The sequence below is a fragment of the Marmota flaviventris genome, chromosome 18, assembly GCF_047511675.1.
Source record: "Marmota flaviventris isolate mMarFla1 chromosome 18, mMarFla1.hap1, whole genome shotgun sequence".
NCBI lineage: Eukaryota > Metazoa > Chordata > Mammalia > Rodentia > Sciuridae > Marmota > Marmota flaviventris.
The window spans coordinates 10,087,876-10,110,875 of record NC_092515.1 but is presented as its reverse complement, the minus strand read 5'-3'; the positions used below and the strand labels follow the sequence as shown (position 1 = coordinate 10,110,875).

Genomic DNA, 23,000 nt, shown 5'->3' with positions numbered 1-23,000 from the left:
GGCCCACGCCTGTAATCCCAGTGACTCAGGAGTCTGAGGCAGGAGGATCGCAAGTTCAAAGCTAGCAACTGAGCAAGGCCATAAGCAACTTAGTGAGACCCCATCTCAAAAAATCAAACAGTCTGAGGATATGGCTCAGTGGCTAAGAGCCCCTAGGTTCAATCCCTGGTGCCAAACCAAACCAAAAAACCAAAATGTGTTCAAGCTCACCAACGTGGGTGGAGTGCAAGGGGGGATACCACATGCTGCTGGCATCCCTTGTTTCTCAGTGGCCTCGTGCCACCAGGCTGGCTGTTTGCTGGGGACAGGGGAAGGCCTCCACACACAACCAACTGAGCACAGCCCAGTGTGGTACAGGGTTCACCTTGTCCTTCTCGTGGGAACTGAGGTCCAGGAGGACATGCAGGTACTGAAACTGGCGGGATGGGCGCTTGAAGATCAGGTCTCGAAGGGTGGACATGCCCAGATAGGTGCGGCTCTGTGGCAGGAGGGAGGGGATCAGAACGCCATCTATGGCCATGTGCCCTGGAATCTGTCCCTTACCTCCCCCAGATCAAGTCAAAAGACCAGGCCTCCCGTGCCAGCCCCACCACCAGGTCTAGGTTCTGTACCCTTCAGACCCTGAGGCGGGCCCTGTCCCCAACCGGGTTGCATGACCAGCAGGTCCCTGTGGCACCACAACCGCCTGGCTCACCTCGTCTTCACAGTACTTGCGAATCACCTCCAGGGCACTCTCGGTGATGAGTGGTGCCTCCAGCACCACCTTGGTGAAGATCCTGCCAAGGGAGGCACAGGGAACAGCTGCAGAGGAAAAGCCATCTGCTTCCCAGTGGCCCAAAGCTGGTTCCAGAGCTTTGACATGAATAGGCCACAGTTCAAAGCCGCCAGCTGGCTAATCTGGGCAGAGACTTCTCTGAAAGTCAGTTTCTCCCTTTGGTCAATGGGATTCCTAACTTCACTCACTCAATTCAACGATGAGAGGGAAGAACGGGGTGCAGGTAGAGAAGGCTTTGTTACTTTAGATGTGGGAGTCACACAAGACCACCTGAGATAACATTTGAGTCGATGCTGGTGGATGAGAAGGAGCAGCCACATGAAGAGCTGGGGGAGGGGAGTTCTAGGCAGAGTGGACAGAAGGAGCCAACGCCCTGAGCTCCGCGTGTCAAGGAACAGGCAGAAGACCAAAGTGGCTGAAATTTGGGAGGAGAGGGGCAGAGAAAGGCTAAAGAGCCTGGGTGACACCAAGACTCATAGGCCAGGAGGCTTAGGAGGCTGTATTTTACCCCCAAGAGCAACGGAGAAACATGGAAGGTTCTTAGAGGGGAAGTAACCAGACAGCATTAACACCACAAGATGTCACCAGAGCTGCCCAATGGAGGACAAACAGGTAAGCTGAGGCCAAGAATAGAGAGGATGCTAGATTAAAAAAACAAGAGGCCCAGAGGTAAGTGCCAGAGGCCACTCCAAGCATGTGGCAGAACTGGGCAAAAGCCCAGGGAGCACAACCCAGGCCCCACACTCAAAGCTGAATCCTTGCACATGGAGACAGGGAAGCAAGAAGGGAAACGCAGGTGTGTGGGGGGGGGCATGCAACTGACATGGGTGATGGTGAAGAGGGAAAGGAAAGCAGGACACAGGAGGGCACAGGGGTGTCTCCCTCACCCATCTTTCTGGTCTGGTTTCTCCTGCAGGCCAGAGAGCAGACGGATGAGGCAGTCCTCGTACTTGTCCAGGGTGCCTGAGGGACCCGCTGCCAGGTAAGCATTGTACTCCTGGTAGAGCCAGGCAAAGGCCAGGTCCAGCCGGGCCCGAACATCCTCCAGGATGAAGGACAGGACCTCAGCCTTCAGACCTGAGTCAAACTGTGTCACCAGGCTGGCTAGGATCTTGATGCGCACCTGGTAAAGCAGCAAGAAAGCATGACAGGTGAGCCGGGCCATCCAGAACCCCATGATCACACCCTGCAGCTCCTCCCACCTGGACTTGGAACCCCCAGTGCAGTCATGGTGTTAAAGTAAGGAAGGCAGCTGAAGACTCCGTGCCCAGCAGGGTCCCGTCTGTGTGGTGGGTGGAGGAGGGAAAGGAACAAACTGTCAATCAGCACCAGATAAATGTGAGTTGGCCGAAGTACCTGGGTCCTTACAAGCACAAAAAAAGATCTGGAAAGATGCTCCTAATTTGGGTAGTCACCTCCGGAAAGGGGACAGGAGGCAGGTGATGGCCAAGGAAGACTGTATTGTGTCTACATCGCCTACAAATCTTTTGTTTTGTGGTGATGGGGGATGGAACCCAGGGCCTTGAGAATGCTAGGCAAGCGCTCTACCACTGAGCCACCTCCCCAGCTGTGGTAATATTTTTTTAACAGCCTGTGTCCATATACTACTGCCTAATTAAAAACCAATTTCAAATAATGGGGGAATGGTTGATTAACAGGGTTACAGCAGTAGCAAGCAGCAGAATCAATTTGAAACAAGGTGTGCCTGACAGTAAAACCTGCTCCTAAGAATGCTGACAATCACAAATGACCAGGACCACAGGCGCAGCCCTCCTCCTGGCCCCAGGACTGGTGAAGAATGTGTGTCTGCATTCTTCTCTCGGTCGTGGCTGGAGGAACAGCTGGAAGGCAGAGCTGGCGTCTGCAGCCAGGAGGTAGGACGCTGCATAGGCTTTCCCTGGGATATGAGGTAGACCCTCGGGGCAAGGACTGAAGGACGGCTGGGGGACAGGCATACCTGTGCTGCCCCGCTGCAGGCCACAGCCTTCTCAGCACGCAGGATCCGCTTCACAGCACCCAGCTTCATGGCTTCAACCTGGGCATCTGTCAGGGGCTTCAGCACGTCACTCAAACGGAAGATCTTCTTGCGCCCACCGGCACCTGCCAGCCTGTGCAGAAGAACAGGGTCAGACACAGTGACCTGGAGCACCCTTTGTGTAGCCAGGGCCCATCTGCTAACTCTCCCCACCTCAGGCACGAGACAAGCCACACAGGTGCTACCTGTCCTCATGCTGCATCTAAACTCCCCATGACTCTGAGGCCCAGCAAGGCAAGGGGCAAGGGACAAGGGCAAGGGGAGGGAGAGCTGCCACTGGGTTTTGCTTAGGGACAGTTCCTGTGAGTAGAGACCTGAGTGAAGGCGGCACCAGACACCAAGACCAGGGGCAGCTTTCCAGGTAGAGAAAGAATAAGTACAGAGCCTTCGGAGGGGACCTGCTGTGGGTGTGATGCAAGGAGGGAGCAGGGAAGGGACAGAGAGCCTAGAGGAGGCGGGAGGTCCCCTCAGTAGTACACAAGCCCAGGTAGCTGGTTTGTGGTCCACATGTGAGGGAGACGAAGATAGAATGAGAGTGACAACTAGGAGCCCTCGCCACATGCTAGGATCAAGCGATGTGCTTTCAACCATGACGGCCTTCATCCTAAGTTTTCTACCTCATTAGCCTGACCGTCATTATCAGTTGACACCATTCTCCCTGATGGTTATGAGACACTTTTCTCCCATTTTTACAGAAAACACAAAGGCTTAGTGGTTACAGCACTGATTGGAATCAGAGGCTCCCACCCTGCCCAGCTCCTAGACAAGGACTCACCGGGGCTGTGTAACAGGGATGATGGGCTCTGGCCTCCTCTTGGCCTGGGGCACCTCCTCTTCCAATGGGGACATGGAGCTCAGAGAGCCCACCACAGAGATGGCTTGGCCCTGGGCTGACAGACGCCTCTTGATAAGGACACTCTCCGGCTTCACCACCTTCTCTTCCTTGGGTTCCTCCTTACACTGTTTGGTCTGCTCCACACCTGAGGGGACACCCAGGATGTCAGGCCCACTTGCGCACACTGGACCCCTCAGGATGCTCCGCTCCAGCTGCACCTTGTGCCCAAGATGCCTCAAGGAAACCTGCAACCTCTTTATCCTCATTTTGCAAAATAACCCGAGGCTTAACCTAGAGGTGCCATTTGTTGCTGGGGGGGTGGGGGATATCAAATGATACAGCCACTTCAGAAGCATGATGAGCATTTCTTTCTTTCTTTTTTTTTAATATTTTTTTTAGTTATTGATGGACCTTTACTTATTTGCTTATTTATATGTGGTGCTGGGAATCGAACCCAGTGCCTCACACGTACGAGGCAAATGCTCTACCTCTGAGCTACAACTCCAGCCCAATGAGCAGTTCTTACTAGCACTGATGACACCCTAACCTGCGACCCCAAAACTCCACTCCCTGGTATATGCTCAAGACAGACAAAAGGCATGTGTGTGTGCATCAAACAAAATATCAAACAAACATTCAGAGCAACTTTATTCATGATGAGTAAAATCTGGAAACAAGCTACAGGTCCAGGATCAGGAGTTCTGAAAACCCCATGGCAGTGTGTTCACATGAGAAAATACTACTGAACAATAAAATAAACTACTAGTTCCCACAACAACAAAAACTTAACAGCAAGCAAAAGCCAGGCCTCTGTGATTCCATTTGTATGAAATTTAAGAAGAGGCAAAACTACTCTAGGAGGCAGTCACTAGAAGAGTGGGCGCTCTGGAGGTGAGCTGCTCTGAGTGGATTGTAGCCAAGGAACTTTCTAGAGTAATGGAGATGGCTACCTTGATCTAGATGGTGGTACACTGGTGTTTTCACTATGAAAATTCACTAAGGTGTACACTTCAGAGTTGTGCATTTTGCTGTACAACTTATTTTTCAAAAGCACTATTGAAGTAGGTAAAGCTCTGAGGCTCCCTGAGGCTAAAGAACCCAACAAAAGTCACAGAGTTAGTAAGTGAAGGAACCAATCTGGTTCAATTTGGATCCCAGATCCAGGTCTGCTGGATTTCAAAGCCCAGAACCCGAGAATACCGAGTATTCACTCTATTTAAGGCGTCTGTGATTATTCACACGTTAAATGGCACACGATCTTCCTCTGCACCACCATGAGGAGTGGCTAGTGCCAATCTCTGGTCTGGGCCAGCTCCATGAGACACTCACCTGGACCCAGTCCTGCAGCCGTCATCTGTGTGGCCATGAGCCGAGCCAAGTGCTTGATCTGGGCTTCAGTTCCTGCTGACTCCACAGGAGTGTAGATGGCTTGGAAGGAGGCAGGCATGGTCTCAGGCAAATACACCATGCTGATGAGGACCTGCAGGGGGCCCAGGAGGGATTCCTTCCTTAAGCACTAACTCAACAGGTACTGGTCCTGTGCCCAGGCAGTGAGCAAATATAGTGCCCAAGATGGACCTATGCCTGCTCTAGGGGACTGCAGCCCCCAAGGGAGTCAGAAAGCCAGCCCCAGCCACATGGACAACAATTCAATTATCCACCCCTGGCTCTCCAGCTGGCAGACCCTCCCCTTGAAGGAGAGAGGACAGTGACCAGGGTGAGGGAGTTGGTACAGGGACTCAGAGCACCTAAAGAGGGCCTGCTGAGTGGTGGTGACTCCTAAAGGAGTAGGGATGAGGTCTACCAAGGTGGGAGGACCTGCTGGACAACCCCTCTGGTGCCATCTGGAGGAGGTGGTGAGTGTGGTGTGGGGACAGGGAATGGACAGGAAGATACCCCCCTCCTTGCCCTGGGGAAGACAGGCTGCCATCCTTACCAGATTGGCCACATTGTCAGGCGTCAGCAGAGGCTGCAGGAACTCAGCTGTGATGTCTGTGTCTGACTGGCCTGAGATCTGGGCGGAGGCCTTTGAGGTCCCTGATGGACCAGGCTCCAAATCCTTGTCTTCATCATCTTCCCCCAGGTTGGGCTCTGAAATACGGGAGAACGAGCTATGGGCTCTGTAAAGAGCAGCGGCCCTCTTCTGGCATGGAACCCAGGTGGCCCTGCCTCCACTGGCCTTAGCATCAGCACCACACAGTGGATGAGGACCAAGGCTGTAGCCCCACCTCCAACATATGAGCCTGGCAACAACCTGCCTTTTTCTAGGCCTCAGTTCTCATCTGGGAAATGGGAATAAGCCAAACCCCCTACCTAATCACACCAAGTTCTATGAAGACAATATTATTCAGTATTAGTTTTGCAAGGCTACGGATGGAACCCAGGGCCTTGTGTATACTAGGTGTGCACCCTACCACTGATCTACACGCTAGCCCAGAAGACAAGAATAACAAAAGGTCAACCAACTAATCATTTCACAGAGATTTACTATATACAAATCTCTATTTTATTTTTATTTTTTTAAAGTTGTTGATGGACCTTATTTTATTTATTTATTTATATGTGGTGCTGAGAATCAAACACAGTGCTTCACACACACACAAGGCAAGAGCTCTACCACTGAGCCACAACCCAGCCCCCAAACCTCTATCTTTGAAACAGTATTCAACTTTTCTAGGAATGAGGAAAATACAGAAAACAAAAACCCTCAAAACCCAACAAGATGGCATTTTTTGCTTATATGATTCACAAAAAAAATCAAATGGTTAGTAGTAACAGATGTCAGAGGCGATGAAAATGTAAACACATGGCCTGGAAAAGCACTGGACAGGGCTGAGGCTATAGCTCAGTGGTAAAGTGCTTGCCTCGTGAGGCACTGGGTTCAATCCTCAGCACCACATAAAAATAAAGATAAGGTGTGTTCATCTACAACTAAATAAACATTAAAAAAAAAAAAAACATTTGATAGTAGATAAAAAATTTTATATGTGCATGCCTTGTTGACACAGCAATTCCATTTGTAGGTATGTACCCCAAAAACTCACACGAAGGTCAACTGCACAGGGAATTCCCTGCAGCACTGATGGTATGGACAACAGCAGACTGGGTGGACACAGGACAACAGTCCTAGCCCAAGGGAAAGAAACCAATACTTTGAACCATAGAGAAAAAGTTCTATGTCATAAAGTTGTTCCTTGCCAGGTGTGATAGCACACACCTGTAATCCCAGAGGACTGAGACAGGAGGATCGTGAGTTCAAAGCCAGCCTCAGCAATGGCAGGCACTAAGCAACTCAGTGAGACCCTGTCTCTAAATAAAATACAAAATAGAGCTGGGGATGTGGCTCAGTGGTTGAATGTCCCTGAGTTCATTTGTGGGTACCTAAAAAAATAAAAAAAGATGGTCCTTGAATTTATATCTATAAAATTGTATGGCAAGAATGTGATAAAATGTTACATGGTTATATTAACAGTTTGTAAGGATCACAAAGAGTTGGCCCTGCACTCTGCAAGGGCATATATAATTCAGCCCACTGCTTAAGACAACCTAGAAAAAAATGAGCAAAAACTATGGGCACTTTGCAGAAATGAAAATGGCCACCAAACATAAACAGATACACAGCCTGGCTTCAACACAGGCTAGAGTGCAGACCCACACCAAGGACACCATTTGTGCCCAGCGAGTTTACAGTATGCCCAAGGCTGGTGGATTCACTGAAGGGTGCCAATACACTGTTGCGGTGCTTTGGAAACCAGCCTGGCAACAGCTATGGAGAGTGTAAATCTGCCGGGCGTGGTGGCGCATGTCTATAATCCTAGCGGCTCAGGAGGCTGAGGCAGGAGGATTGAGAGTTCAAAGTCAGCCACAGCACTGGTGAGACACTAAGCAACTCAGTGAGACCCTGTCTCTAAATAAAATATAAAATAGGGCTGGGGAGGTGGCTCAGTGGTCGAGTGCCCCTGAATTCAATCCCTGGTACCCCCAGCTGCCCAAAAAAAAGCAAGAGTGTAAATCTACCCAGTAGCAATGGGCACATTCAGTGCTCGGACTTTTATTTCTGAAACTATTCCCTCCTTAAAAGAAACCATGCCAGGACAGGGGCTGGCTCAATGGTACAGCGCATGCCTAGCACGTGTGCTGGGTCAGATCCTCAGCACCCCATAAAAATAAGTAAAATAAAGGTGTAAAAATATAAGACATTATTTAAAAAAAGAAAGAAAGAAAGAAAGAAACCATGCCAGGAGAAGAAAGAAAAGAAAAGAAAGAAACCATGCCAGGAGCGGTGGCACACACCTTATATCCCAGCGGCTCAAGAGGCTCAGACAGGAGGATCGCAAGTTAAAGGCCTCAACAATTTAGCGAGGCCCTAAGCAACTCAGAGAGACCCTGTCACTAAATAAAATACAAAATAGGGTAGGGATGTGGCTCAGTGGTCGAGTGCCAGAGATCAATCCCTGGCGTGCCCCCCCCAAACAAACAAACAAACAAATAAATAAAAACAGACTCAAAGGAATGACTGTTTCCAGGGAAAATACAAGATACCTCTGGAACGTCTTATGATGCTAGAATGTAAGAAATACTCAGAAAGTGTTATTGGACCCGTTAAAAGAAGATAGAAGCCAGGTGCCTAAGTATGAGGAAATTTGAGCAAGAAAATAAATAACAATGGCAACAGATTATAACGTAGAAAAAAAGAACCCATGAACCCTTACTGATAATAAACTGCGGAGACGAAAATAAAATTCTTCCCTAGAGGAGAATGCCAACTAACAAATGTGGAAAGAAGATCTTTTTGTAAACAGTACAGCTATCATAGATTCAGACAATATCAATGGACATTACAACTACAGGGTGAAAGTTTTAGAAGAAAAAGTATTTACAGGTTCAAGGATCTCCCCCAGCTCAGTATTTACAAAGAGAAAAATGGTACTTTTTTTGGTCTTTTATTTATGGTACTGGGGATTAAACGTAGGTTTCACATATGCTAAGCAAACACTCTACCAGTGAGTTATATCTCCAGCCCTTTTTATTTTGAGACAGGGTCTTGCTAAATTGCCCAGGCTGGCCTTGAACTTGCCATCTTCTTACCTCTGCCTCCTAAGTCATTAGGATTACAGGGGTGTGCCCCCCAGCCCAGATGAAGCTAAAGAAGAGTCCGTGACACTAGAAACCTGGCACATACCACCTTAACCAAATGAAGAAAATTAACATTATGAGTAACGGGACAACTTGCCACCACAAGCCTCCAAGTCCCATGAACAGAGGCCAGGGCATGGTTTCCCCAGCATCCCTGCTGAGGGTGCATAACCTGATCCAATCATGAGGCAAAAGCACACAAACTCAATGTCAGGACATTCTATCAAACTACCATCCTGGATTCTTCCTAATGTCGTTGTCACAAAGTCCAAGGAGGGCTAAAGAAAGATTAAAAGGGACCTGCCACCTGAGGTAATGCATGTTCAACATCCTGTAAGGCATACACAGGAATGTTCCATACTGTTTCTGTAACTTGTCTTTAAACTCAAAATTATTTCAAAACTAGAAGTTTAATAAAATAGAAAAATAAACTTGATGAATCAAAATAACTTTAACATCCCACACACCATTCCCAGAAATTCCACCACGGGACCTGCCCTGCACAGAAAATGGCTATACAGACACTTCTTATGCTTAACTATGGAAAAACCTAGCTAGATTCACAACTCACCCCTTTTACCAAAATTCCTTATTTTTTAACATGAAAAAAGAATCTTTGGTATATGTTCTAGAAACAAACATGGGTCATATTTAAAAAAAAAAATGGTGTTAAGGAAGGCTATTAATATAACCATTAAAAATTACTTCCAAAAGAAGGCTGGGGATGAAGCTTGGTGGCACAGTGATTGCTTGTTTACATGAGACCCTGGGTTCAATTCCCAGTACCCTCCATTACTTCAAAAAGAGCCAAGTACAGTAGGCGCATGACTTGTAATCCTGAGGATTCAGGAGAGGGAGAAGATGGAGACTATTTTCATTTCATTGCTTTCACTTATTATATATCATTACATTATATAACTCATGATGTTAATGCAAATTAAACACAGTTTAATGTAAATAACTGAACCTTTTAAATAGGTTATGACCCATGGCCCCCTCCTGCCAGGCCCCAGCCTTAGCTCACCCAACTTCATCTTCTTGAGTGTGGAATCTGAGTCATCTCGGGGCCGCTTGCGGGCATCCTTGCTGCTGGGCATATTGCGGGCAATCTCAGCCTGAGGTGTGCCCAGGTCCACCAACAGGGTGGTGATTTGGGCCTGGAACTCCAAGGAGGCTGGGTGCTTGAGCACACTCAACAGGTGCAACTTGAGGTTCTTGCGTACACTGCTCACCTGCGATTTGGCCAGCGTTGGCGGGAGGTTGGCTGTAAGACGAAAGGCAGAAGTTTGGTGCTGTGGACAGATCTCCAGGAGTCCTGCTAGTCTAAATTCCCAGCCCCAATCTAGGCCAGTGGTCTTGCAGGCAACTCCGAGGAAAGCTCTGTGCTCTGAGATCTAGTGTGCGGCTCTCCCCCTTATACGCTGATGCATAAAACCCTTAAGTGTACTAGTCCCCTTCACAGAGAAAAACACAACCTCCACTTTATTAAACATAAAATCTCAGGTCCCTCCATCTCTGGTCTCAATTCTAAACCCTTCCCCTGTGTAGGGCTATAATTGGACCCTCACTTCCACAAACTCCCCTTCCAATGTCTGCTGGTCACCTTGATGAACCAGTCTCCCCTGCTCGAGCGCAAAAGAGGATGCCTGTAATTCTGCCTGCCCAGTGTCCACTGTCCCTTCCTCAGCCAACAACACTCCCATTCCTCTTTGAGAGGACCACCTCGTCTCCATCAAAGTGCAAGTGAGACCGGGGGCCACAGAGAACACAACATTCCCCTGGCCACTGTGATTGGTTCAGGGATAGGCTTATAATTTCTGCTCAGCCAATCAGAAACAATGAGCATCAGTCCTTGGACTTTTGCTGGAATGATGGGGAAGCAGGCACTCTCTTTCCCTGGCAGTTGCTAAGTGGTTGGAATGGAAGCCTGGAGCTATGGGACACCTTCTTCGCTACCCCAAGGAAAGACCCAGAAAAGGAAATCAACATTGAGAAGATAGAGCCAAAAGATGGACAGAGACTGATCCGTGATTCTGCATATACTCATGATTCAACTCCAGACTTTCAAGTTTTTATCTGTGTAGAAAAGCAGAGAAAATATTCTCTATTTCTAGATACCCATCAACAAACATTTTGCTGATTTTAGAATATATAGCCTCCCTGTTTGGAGGCCAGGGGGAAAGGCTAGAATAGAAAGTATTTCATAGACTTGATGCCATTTCACTCACATGCATTTTGATATTAAAGCCAGTTTGTGTTTCTTTTTTTAAATTTGCAGTGTTGGAGATCGAGCAAGGCAAGTACCCTACGAGTAAGTGACATCCCTAGTCCTTAAAGTCATTTTGGAACTAGGTTTCTGCCACATGCTAAAAATTACTATCTAATACAGAGAACCCTTCCCTCGTGCCCACAGCGGCTAGAGCGACAACAGCACTCAGGGCACTACCTAGCTCACATCTCTTTATGCAAGGGAAGTGTGGCCAGTGGAGAGGTGAGGGAGTGGCTCGACTTACCATGCAGGGTTTCATAGGCCTGGATCACCTCAGACATGAACATGGGTCTCTGACGGGCGATATTGGCGAGGGAGCCCAGTGCTGTGGTCAGGTTGATGGAGGAGATGGCGGGGTGCACCATGAACTTGAGCAGCTGCTCCAAGGCTGCCTTGCCCTCTTCCCACAGCACATCTGAGAGAAAGGGAAAACCTGTTAGCAGGTCCTTTCTCCCAGTCCTTTGGAGAGAGAACATTTGGGGTTTAAAAGAAGGCTGAGTCCTGATACTCAGGTGTCTAGATGTCAGGAAAAAGAAAATTAAGTGCCAGAGGTGCTCCACCACTGAGCTCATCCCCAGCCCTCCTTTTATTTTATTTCTTAAATTTTGAGATAGGACCTTGCTCACTTGTTCAGACTGGCCTCAAACTTACAATCCTTCTGCCTTAGCCTCCTCAGCAGCTGAGATTATAGGTGTGTACTACCATGGCTGGCCTATAAGACTATTAATAAGTATAAAAATTAAGTTTTGAGAATGTTAAAGCATAGGTTTACAATAACAGAATACTAGAAATAATTTTAAATATCCATCTATTGAAAACTGACTACAAGAATTATATTGTTGCTAGGCACAGTGGCACATGACTAGAATCCTAGTGGCTCAGGAGGCTGAGGCAGGAAGATCACCCCAAGTTCAAAGCCAGCCTCAGCAGTTTAGTGAGGCCCTAAGCAACTCAAAATAAACAGAAAAAAGGGCTGGAGATGTGGTTCAGAGGTTAAGTACCCTTGAGCCACATCTCAATCCCTGGTACCCCCCCACCAAAAAGAACTATATTGCTGAATTTTGAATACATACATATATACACACATAGACAAAGAGCTTACAAGTCTCTTGTAGCACCACTATCCTTAATCCAGTCCCTAACAGTTAATGCTTAAAAAGTTTGGTAGGTGAACATACTGAATTCCATATTATTTGAAATAGTGAATAAAACACGATGTAAATGTTGATTGACAGAGAACTGCTTATCATAACATGAGGCCACCACATCATGGAATATTGTGGAGCATGTGAACATGGTTTTGGTAGGAAAGGATGTCATTCGTATTGTTTAAAGAAGTTGTTAAATGATACATAAGAATAGTTAATACTTACAGAATGCTCTGATGCCGGTCATACTATCTTACCAAATCCCATACCTGTACCCTAAAGTAGATGCCATAATAATGGTCCCCAGTTTAGCAAAAAGGAAACAGGCTCAGAGAAAGAAAGAGTAAGTCACTTGCCCAATGGAAAAGCTGAGAGTCAAACATAAGCCACGACACCCTAATGTCTTTCAGCTGAAAATATAAAGCATGGTCTTGATTTTGCAAACCAAAAAGCAAACACAGCATCCCTGGAAGTAGTCTGGAAGAAAACCATGCTCTTTCCAGTGTTCACCTTCCTTCCCCACTGGGGAAGGGAGGCTATCCCCCACATCCCCAACCCATATCACTTGCCAGTTACAGCATACGAATGTACTACTTTAATAATTCAATTAAGAAAAGCATGAAATAACTGACATTTATTAGTTTGCACTCTCACAGAACCTCACTCAAGCCTGTTTAAGAAAGGAAAGTGTAGTTCAGAGAGGAGTAACTGGCTCAGCCATATGAGGAAGTGGTAAGCAGGATTGAAGCCTAGCCTCAGGGCTCTTAACCGCTGAATTACCTGTATTATGTTGTCTTCAGAAAGTAAAACAAAAGCAGGGGCTGGGGTTGCAACTCAGTGGCAAAGCGCTTGCCTTGCACATGTGAGGCAATAGGCTCAATCCTCAGCACCATATAAAAATGAATGAATAAAACAAAGGCATTGTGTCCATGTTAAAAAAAAACCAAAACAAACATTATTAAAAGAAAGTCCGGGGGTTGGGGGGAAGGGTGCCAGTGTGGACAATGGCAGCAGAGGGGACGGGCACCACTCACTGTACTGGATGTAGGGGTGGTCTCGAGGGATGCGGTCCAGGCTGATGTCATGCTCCTGGCGTCGGGGTACCTCTGAGTCAGCCACGCGGGGTGACAGGGTGACAATGAGGCCCTCTACAAATTTGATGGCGTGGGTTCGTATTCCATCATTGTCAGAGTCTAACAGTAAGATGATGTCCCCAGCCATGGCAGACACCATATCCCAACAGGCTTCCTGGAGATCACTGATGACCCGTGACTTCACCATCCACTGCCAGAAGGCCAGGGAGGAATAGAAGACAAAGAGAGGGACAACACATCAATCACCAGCACCTTGCACTATTCCTAGAGACCCGTGGATGACGAGGATATTCATCTGGTTAACAGTTACTGAGTCCCAACGGTCCCCAGCTCAGTGTCAGGTGATGCTGAGGACAGGACCCTGTCTGGCTCTGCCCTGGTATGATACGCAGTAATAACCCTTTGTCTTCAGATCCTAAGGAAGACAAGGGAGTAACAATGCTGACCTCAGGGTAGTGGTGATTAAATGGCCTCATTAATTTCACTGACACCAATGAACAGTTCCCTAGTGTGTCCTCTTCATATCCCAGCCTAAAATCGATATTCACATAATTCTTCCATCAGGGCCTGGTTCCCTCACTGGGCTGAGTTCTGTGAAGGCAGAACCTGGAGTATCTTGGTCACTACTGTGGCCCTACAGGGATGGGCAGAAAGGAGGTGTCTGGGAAATGTTTGGTAAATGAATAAATGAACAGATGGGTGGAAATAAGGATGGGTTAGCGGCAAATTCATGACCCAGAAGACAACACAGATCCCCTTGTTATCTAGTCCCATAGACCAAAAGCACATCTTGACCATCAAGAATCTGGTCTGACCCTGGTTTGAACTCCAATAGATTAGTCTGTAAATCAGACCATCAGATAGGATGCCCCTGGATGAGGAGGGAGCGCTCACCTGCAGGGCTACTTTGTAGAGCTGGGTCATGGTGAGGATGGCCTTCTTCACCACATTCACATTCTCGTCCCTCAAGAGCATGTTGAGGTTTGCAATCAGCTTCAGCAATAACTCAATGTCTCGTTTGCTGGAGATGGAGGAAAAGGGGCAAGGTCAAGGTAGTGTTAGGGCAGGTTGTGGGAACCTGGTATCCTGGCAGAAAAGGAACTCAGGGCCCAAATCCCAGGGAACAGGAATGGAGGTGGCAAGGTCAAGGACTACACCTGCTTTGTTTGCCAGCAAATCTGGAACCACAGAACAATGTTTGACACCTCTGGTCTGAGCTGCCCCTGAACCCTCCATCTTGGTTGATCCTGCAATCCCCTCTCCTTAACCCTCTTAAAGCCCTGCTTTTCACGTGAAGAGTTATAGAGAAAGACAACTGTGTGAATTTGGGCACGTGACTTTACCTTATTTATAGTAGTAACAGTACTTATTGTATAGGTTGTGAAAATTGCAACACTAAAGTGCTTAGAACCAACCCCTGGAAAGCATTAAATAAATACCATCCATCAGTGTTACTTAAATCACTTTGTTTTATACATTCATTAGTCTTGTTTATTTAAGTGGGCACCCTATCCTAGTGCCGAGTACCAGTGGGGTCACCTTTGTTAACACAAAGAATAAAAAGTCTCAAACAACCAGTCGATAAACAAAAGAATTTAAGGTGGCCAACTCATAATGCTCAGCACATATGATTCTTGCAGTATATATTTACAATGTGAAATTAAACATTAATCAAATCAGTAAAAAAAAAAAAAAAAAAAAAAAAAAGAAACGACTTTCAGCTCCACAAAGGCAGGAACAGCACCTGGCTGTACTCACTGCTGTGTCCAAACGCATTTCACCTCTCCAAACCTCAGTTTTCTCTTCAATTAAATGGTCAGGTAACTAATCCACAGAGTCAATGTTAAGGATCAAATATCGGAGTAGGTCTAGCATTTAAACAGTGCCTGGCAAACAGAAAGCACTCATATGGGCTATTTCACTTTCTTCTGGTCACAAAGCATTGAGTTAATGTCTAATGATTCAATAAGTAAATGACCCAACTTAAACAAGTCACTTTACCATTCAGAGCCTCAGTTTCCCTTTCCATAATAAGAGGGTACCGATAGTACTCTCTGAAGATTACAGATGAAAATTGGAAGGACCCAATGCTGTACAGGCAAAAGCATCCTGCGATTACTGTTAAGATAAAATTCATTTACTTGTTCCACAAATACACAGTCAGTCTCTGCTAGCTCCAACTTGTTTCAGGCAGGCCCTGGAGATATAGTGGCCAATAAGAAATGTCAAGCCCTATTCTTGCAAGGCTCCTGTTTCTGTGGGCAAGAAAATTACTAAGGTAATTTCAACGAGTAAAAACACTACAAAGTGTAGCACAGGAGGAGCGTAGAGGAAAGGGGGCAGGCAGGGCTTTCTGAGAGAGACCCAGGAAAGAGCATACCATGTGGCTACCTGGGGCCCAGGGTCCGCAGGAGGCACAGCAAGTGGACAGCCTGTGATACTCCCCAGTGCTTTCTGAGGAGCAGAGAAGGAGATGGAGGACAGGGAGGGAGATGGGGCCAGGCGAAGAGTTGGGCTTCAACCTAAGTGAGACGGTGGGCCAACAGGTGTCTGAAAGTGGGTTTAAAAGCTGGGGAGTGGTGACATCCGATTCATGTTTTAGCAGGATCACTCTAGCCCTCAAGTGCAAAAGTGCAAGCAGGGAAGGAGTGTGGTGCTTCCCCTCGGGGGATGAAATGCTGTGGAACTAAATTGTAAATGTACTAAATGCCACTGAAGAGCTCACTTTAAGACAGCTATGGCCAGGTGCAATGCTGTGCACCTGTAGTCCCCACTCCTGCAGAGACTGAGGCGGACTGCTAGAGCCCAAGAGTTCAGAGCCTATGGATAACACAGTGAGACCCTGTCTCTTAAGAAGAAAAAAATAACAATAATAAAACAGCTAAATTTTTTTTTATGTGAATTTCATTTCATTAAAAAAAAAAAAAGAGTCAAGTCAGTAAACAGGAGACAAAAAGGAGGCCAGTGAAGTCATCGGGCAACAGGGAATGGTGCCGTGGCCCAAGGTAGGGCAGAGGAAGTGGCCGAAAATGACGAACTGCTGCATGGAGCCCAGGAGCAGGGTGACAGCCCCCACTCACAATGAGAATGTGAAGTGCAGGGGAAGCTGAAGAATCACGTGTGGCCCCCGAGTTCCCATCTTACTAGGTATTTTGGGGAGAATAAGTGTAAACAGGAGGGAGAATGAGTCCAGGAAATGGAGAGTGGGACCCCAGGGCAGGCTCCAGGCCAGACCAAGAGCTGAAGAGACTAATGCCACCAGGGATGGCCCTGGCGCTGCCCCATACCATGCCTCCTCGATGAAGCCAATGACAAATTTTCGCACTTCAATCGACTTGTCTGCTTGGAAAGCGATGATCTCCTGCAATGTCAGAGAGAGGACGGGAAGGCGGGTCAGGCGCCAGCAGGACCCCTCCCCTCACCGCCTCGCCCAGGAAGTTGTCCAGTAGTTCACTCTCACATCCAGGAAGTTGTCCAGTAGTGTGGGGTCTTTGTTGATGATCAGCTCCTGGACCTGGAAGGAGATTGGGGTCGTGAGGAGCATCAGACATACAAAACCAGGGTCCAATCGTTGCAGTCAGAAGTAGGGGGAAAACAGCATGGGGTCAGGCAGCAGAGAAACTCAGTTCAGTTCCTGCTCTGCCACTCACCACCTGATCTTGGGCAACTGGCTACCCCTTCCTGAGTTTCAGTCAGCTACTCTCTAAAATGAGACCAGAACCTTCAGCTCACAGGTTTGCTGGGAGGCTTCAGTGAGATCCTGCAAGGTACAGGTCCTGGCAGGTATGTGGCAAGGACATGACGCATACGAGGCTGAAGGAAGGTGGGCAATGCCCAGGCCTGACCTTCCTGAGGTTAACTGCCTATTAATTCTCCCCACCTCACACTGTCACCATTCAGCAAGCATCCTATGACCGTGGGAACCCATTTCCCGAGACCCTCGTACCTGCCAGGCTCTTTAGAGAAGCCCCTCCCACAGATTTCCTCCTGAAAACCCCGAGCAGGCACAGGGCCTCACTCCACGGTTCAGGAACTGTGGGTAAGTAGCCCCACATTCACACCGCTGTCAGCAGCTCTACTTCAGAGGTGGCACTGGCTTTGAGGCCACACCGAGCCAGAAGCAGAATTGAGTTTCTTATCTAGGCAACCTGACCCCATGATCTCTGGGCGCCACCGCCTCAGGTTCTGCTCCATGCACAGCCGCTTAGCTCGTGCCCTCCTCTGCCTTTCGCTCGTCTCTGTGCCCTCAGCATGAGACCCCCTCCCTCTCATTTGGTGTCCTCTCACCACCCCATCCTCCAGGGCTTGGCTCAGATGTCCCCTCTTCCAGAAAGCTCTTCCCGAACCCCTCCACCCCAGCCCTGGCTATCGCTAGGCCAGGAGATCCCTGGGCTTCTCCAGGCCAGACCTGCCTCTGGGTCACCACTGTTTGGTGACAGGCATGTCTTTCCCTCTAGACTGGACACTGGTAGAAAGGGAAGACAAAGATGAAGGCTGAAGACCTGGGCCCAGAACCCGGGACTGCACCAGCTCAGCTAGAGCGCCCCACTGACCACATGGACTCTCAGTTCTGCTGCTGTGTGTTCAGTGACACCGCCACCCCCATCGAGCCTCAGAGAGGACTGAATGAGAGCATGCGGCCCGGCTGAGCTCCTGGCAGGCATCTACCAGGCGAGCGAGAGTGGGCACCAGTGTTCTCTCTTCACAGGCTCCCAGCTCCCCACACTTATCCTTCCCGGCCAGGACCCTGCCCCCACCTGCTTGAGCACTGTGATCTTTGAGTCGTTGGTGATCAGCGCTGCCTGGTTCAGGAGATCCACCACCTGAAAAGAGGGGAGATGGGTGATGAAGCTGGCTCTGCCAGCCCCTTGTACTCCCAGGGTTGTCACCTGGGGTGTCATCCAGAGGCCTGTGATGTGCCTGCCCGCTCCCAGCCCCTTGCCCTGCTCACCCTCTCTGAGGTGGTCATGCCATCAATGGCTGGCCCCTCCTCTTGTGTGAAAAACTGTGATGCCACGCTCCGGCGGGTGACACTGTCCCCACTGCCACTTGCCATGGCTGCTGTCAGGTACTGCCTGCAAAAGAAGGGGTTGGCTCAAGCTGTAGGCCCTTGTAGAAGGGCTGGGACAGACACTCATCCAGACGCAAAGGGCTCAACCCTCCTTCCCACTCAGCCAGCCTTCTCCAGGGCTAGTCTCTCTGGCTTATGTATTTGTGTCACCTGGGGGACAGCGAGGTCTCCCAGGTCAGAGAACTCTAAGCCTCATCTCTCATACTTTACCCACAGCAGGCTGACCACAAACAAATGCTGAACAATGACCACATGAACACCCAGCAGCCGCCTCACTGACCTCTGCCTCCTGTCTCTACATCTGGGCTGTACTGTGGCCAGACAACAGAGTAAACTTTCCAAGACAGCTCTGAGGAACCAAGACCCGCCCACAGCAGGGACTCGTTACATCAGAGGAGACTGCTAAATCTATCATGCTTTAGGCAGTCTCTGGAGTTCTACAGGGCTGTTTTGAAAAATGAGGGAATGTCTATGGCATCTTTCTTTCTTTTGTTGTTGGTGGACCTTTTAAAAACTCATTTATTTTTATGTGGTGCTCAGAATCGAATCAGTTGCTCACACATGCAAGGCAAGCGCTCTACCACTGAGCCACAATCCAGCCCAGACTATAGCATCTTTTAAAGTCACACTGCAAAACTGTGAAATGATTTCATGTGGAGAGCAATCACAGATACCTATCAACTTCAGTACCACTTACAATAGCAAACTGCTAGAGCAGACAAAGTGCTCTCAAATAGGGGGCTGGCTGAAAAAGACGGTGATTCACCAGCATAATAAAGAGAGACTATGCAGATCTAAAGAGGAAGAAGGGAAAAAGTAAAGGGAATGAGGAAAATCTCTGCACAGAGGATGCACACGCCATGTGAAAACCGACAGAGGAAAAGACGGGGTTCGCCATGCCGCTCCCTCTTCATCAAAGAAAGAAGTACGCATATATGATGAAGGAAGAAGACAGAAAAATTGCTGGGCACGGTGGCACATACCTGTAGACCCAGGTACTCTGGTACAGGAGGATCACTAGAGCCCAGGAGTTCAAGACCAGCCTGGGCAGCATAGTGTGACCCATCTCAAAAACAAACAAAAACCTCAAAGGATACACCAAAAAGCAAAGGAGGAAGGAAACAGAGTAAAAGCAGTTGGGTGGACCTCAGCGCAATACACCAGGAGGGAGGGAACTCACCAGGAAGGACCCCTGGCCTGCTGTATAACATCCACACATGCCCTTCGGGCCACTTTTGTCTGTTTCTGTGCAGATACAGAGTGACCTGAGGTGAGCCCAACTGTATACAGAGTGACAGTGCTTACTCCCAGGGTGTTCTGAGGATGAGTTCGTGTACACGGTGATCACTAGATAACGGTAACTACTATTGTTGTGTACATGGAAAAAGATCTGAAGGACACTGAAATTCATAATAATTTGAAGAGGGTGAAGATACATTCTTAAAAAGAAACCCAACACGTCGTCCATAGTAGCCACTTACAGCAGGAACTGGCATCCAACAGATCGCCCTAACTTCCCCCTGCCGATTACTCCTGTGTCTTTCTGAGTTAAAACCAAAGCCCCGACCAAGGTCTGCAAGGCCTGATGGGAGAGGGCTCCCCTCCTCTGTGCTCATCGTCCTGTGAGCATGCCATGCACGTCCTTCCTTAAAGGTTTCCCGTGTCTTTTCCTTCCCAGCTGTGGCTACCAACTCCCTCATTTCCTGTAGGTCTCCACTCAAATGTCTCTGCAGTGAGCCCTTCCCTGACCACCCTACTTCAAAGTCAACCCCTCCACCTTTGTCACTTAATCATCACCAACATATTACATGTCCACAAGCTCCAAGAGGACAGAGATTTGTTGGTGTTTGTTCACCTTCCATATTCCCAGCCTGGAACAGTGCTTGGCACCTAGTAGATGTTCAATAAATACCTGCTGAATGAATTAACACTCCTGTCAAAGAACCCCAATCACTGGGCTCAGTATTTCTGCCCTTTGGTTCTAGAATACTTAAAAAATGAAAGCTAATATTTAAAGAACATTTTCTACCTGCTCAGTGTAATTCTAGTGTATGTGTTAATTCACTTAAACCTCATGACACCAACTCTGAGTTAACTTCATTCTATTTTCTTGGTGCTGGAGATTCAAAGATACTGTTTAATTTTCATTTACAAATTATGAAATCGAAGGCAGGGAGGTAAAGTCACTTGAACGATGGCACACAGCTAGTAAAAGGTAGAGCTGAAAATATGTATACAGAATCGTTAACTTACCACTATGCTGTATCATTTATCCGAAAGGAATTTCTTCACCTCAGTATGTTCGTTAAGCCAAGAGGCAGGACCACTTTACAATTAATATACTGCCAGCCCAAATCAGAACATAATGAACCCTCACATTCTTTTTTTTTTCTTTTCTTTCTGGCACTGGGGATTGAACCCAGGATACTTTAGCACTGAGTCCCATCCCCAGCCCTTTTTTATTTTAAGACAGGGTCTCACTAAGTTGCTTAGGGTCTAAATGCTGAAGCTGGCTCTGAACTCAGGATCCTCTTGCCTCAGCCTTGCGAGTTGCTGGGATTATTAGTGTGTGCCACAGGCACCTGGCCCTTCCATTCTTTTCATAATACATCAAGACCTACCAAATTCTTTTACCAATTCCTTTTTCTTTTGCTTTCTGGTTTACCTTTAAGTTGCTATTTTTTAAATATACATTTCCCCCTATTTTGTTGATCCTCAGTATCCCAGGGGGATTGGCTCCTCCACCACCTTGGATACCAAAAACCCATGGATTCTCAAGTCCTTTATATAAAACGGTATAGTTTTTACATAAACTTACACCTATTCACATACATACTTTAAATCAACTCTATTTACAATCCTGATACAAGGTAAAAACGCTGTGTAAATAGTTGAGAATGCCAAAGAAAAAAGTCTATACATGTTCAGTACTGTCACAATACCCTTGCCCCCAAATATTTTCAATTTGAGGTTGGTTGAATCCACAATGTGGGACCCAGGATAGAGGACTGACTGTATGCTGTACAATAATTACTATTTTCCATTTTCTTGAACCCATTTTGCGTAATATTTTATCTGCAGATGTATCTTGGGTTTCTTTTTTTGTTGTTGTTTGGTTTTTTGCCAGTCTTCTAAAAGAAGAACATTTGGGATGTTTGTAGTCTTTGGCTATTACAAGCAATATCACTGGTCGCCCTCTCTACCCGTATACTCCTTAAGGAGTGGACTGCCCCACTCCCACCAGGGAACATGACTACTTCCCTATTATTCCAGAGTGGCTCTGGGAGTACTATTCATTCATTCAACAAACATTTACTGGGTATCGCCAGGATGGTGGCCACTGTGCTGAGAACACAGCGCTGGCTGAGACACACTTGTGCTCAGGGAGCTCATGGTCACAGACACAACCAGAGAGCACACAAATAAAGGTCTAACAACAAGTCAGGCCGTGCGTGACAAGAAGGAAAGGAAGAGAGGCCTATGAAAACACTGAGCAGGCGATTTCGGGGTGGAGGGCGGGAAAGGAGGGTTTCGTAGAGGAAGTGACGTCGGTGCCGAGACCCGAAGGATGAATGGGAGTTAGCCAGGCAGAATGGGTAACAGGATGTTGCGGGCAGAGGGGACAGTCGGTGCAAAAACCCTGAGCGGGAAGGCGCGTGGCGAGTTGGAGGAGCCGAGAGGCGGTGCAGCTGCGCTGGGTTGGGGGCGAGCAAAGGCAGAGAGTGGAGGTCGACAGGTGGACATGCCTGCGGGCCCACGGTGGAACTTTACCCGAAGGCACTAGGGAGCCAAAGCAGGGTCCTGAGCAGGGGAAGAAACGGGGGCCTCGAACGCCACTGCGCCCCTCTCCTTTCATGGGGCCTCCCTCCGCCCGCTCTCCGGCCTCTTCAGGGCCCCTCCTCCCTTCGTCCCCAGGCCCTCACGCCGCCTCCCGCTCACCGCGGCTCCGGCCTCCGTCCCCCTCGCGCCCCCTCAGCAGCGCCTCTTCGCAGACGCCGCCACCGCCATCTTCCGCCCGCCGCCGTGACACTACGCACGCGCCCCACACGCAGGACCGCCGGGAAATGGAGTCCAGTCTGCGGTCCGCCCCCGCCTCACCTCGTGCCTCGCGGGCTGCCTTCCGCCCTCCCCCATCCTCCTCTCGGTCGGCCTCCATTTCCGGCCTTTGAGCGTCATGCCTTCTGGGAAATGTAGTCTCTGGCAAAGGCGCTGGGCGGAAAGGGGGAGTAAAGGCTTCTGGGAAATGGAGTTCGCGGAGCTTCGGAGTCCTGGACGGCTGGTGGGGAGGCTAGTGGGGAGGCTTCTGGGCGAAGCTCATGGGTCTTGGAGGTGGTCTGTTGCCCTGATGGGGTCTAAGCAAAGGCCCTGAGCCGCGCCACCTTTGAGCCTGACCCTATACACAGTCTGAAGTCTTTACAGCCGTCGGAAGCCTCAGTGTCGCTGTCGGTCCCATTGGAATGTGGGCGTCTCTGGCTGGTTCTTATAATAGCATACAGGTCCCTCCGCAGGCCATAGTGCCCCCCAGCTCTCCTTTCCTAGGTCGTACACGCTGGGCTCTGGCTTTTCACTTTCTCAGGTCCAGACGATGAAGCCCTCTGGGGTAGAAGGGTGCTCCTGGATGGTTCTGCCCTCCGGGT

The 23,000-nt window shown here is 48.5% G+C and overlaps 1 protein-coding gene across 2 annotated transcripts in view; it reads right to left on the bottom strand.

The window, feature by feature from the left end:
• Sympk (symplekin scaffold protein) overlaps positions 1-22,406 on the bottom strand; it is a 33,262-nt gene extending 10,856 nt beyond the window's left edge. Inside the window, exons 1-16 of one of the 2 annotated variants that reach the window (XR_003584222.2) lie at positions 22,303-22,406; positions 18,244-18,367; positions 18,050-18,115; positions 16,753-16,806; positions 16,580-16,653; positions 14,187-14,313; positions 13,233-13,482; positions 11,295-11,465; positions 9,806-10,045; positions 5,582-5,736; positions 4,975-5,125; positions 3,586-3,790; positions 2,733-2,883; positions 1,663-1,898; positions 695-776; positions 365-478 (exon numbers count right to left, since the gene is read on the bottom strand). Coding sequence is in view for 1 of the 2 variants with exons in the window: in XM_027945986.2 (XP_027801787.2) it covers positions 365-478; positions 695-776; positions 1,663-1,898; positions 2,733-2,883; positions 3,586-3,790; positions 4,975-5,125; positions 5,582-5,736; positions 9,806-10,045; positions 11,295-11,465; positions 13,233-13,482; positions 14,187-14,313; positions 16,580-16,653; positions 16,753-16,806; positions 18,050-18,115; positions 18,244-18,348 (2,181 nt within the window). In the remaining variant the exon portion in view is untranslated. The remainder of the gene's footprint in view (positions 1-364; positions 479-694; positions 777-1,662; positions 1,899-2,732; positions 2,884-3,585; positions 3,791-4,974; positions 5,126-5,581; positions 5,737-9,805; positions 10,046-11,294; positions 11,466-13,232; positions 13,483-14,186; positions 14,314-16,579; positions 16,654-16,752; positions 16,807-18,049; positions 18,116-18,243; positions 18,368-22,302) is intronic. The other variant, XM_027945986.2, reaches the window with a different exon arrangement.
• Between the last annotated feature and the right edge of the window lie 594 nt (positions 22,407-23,000).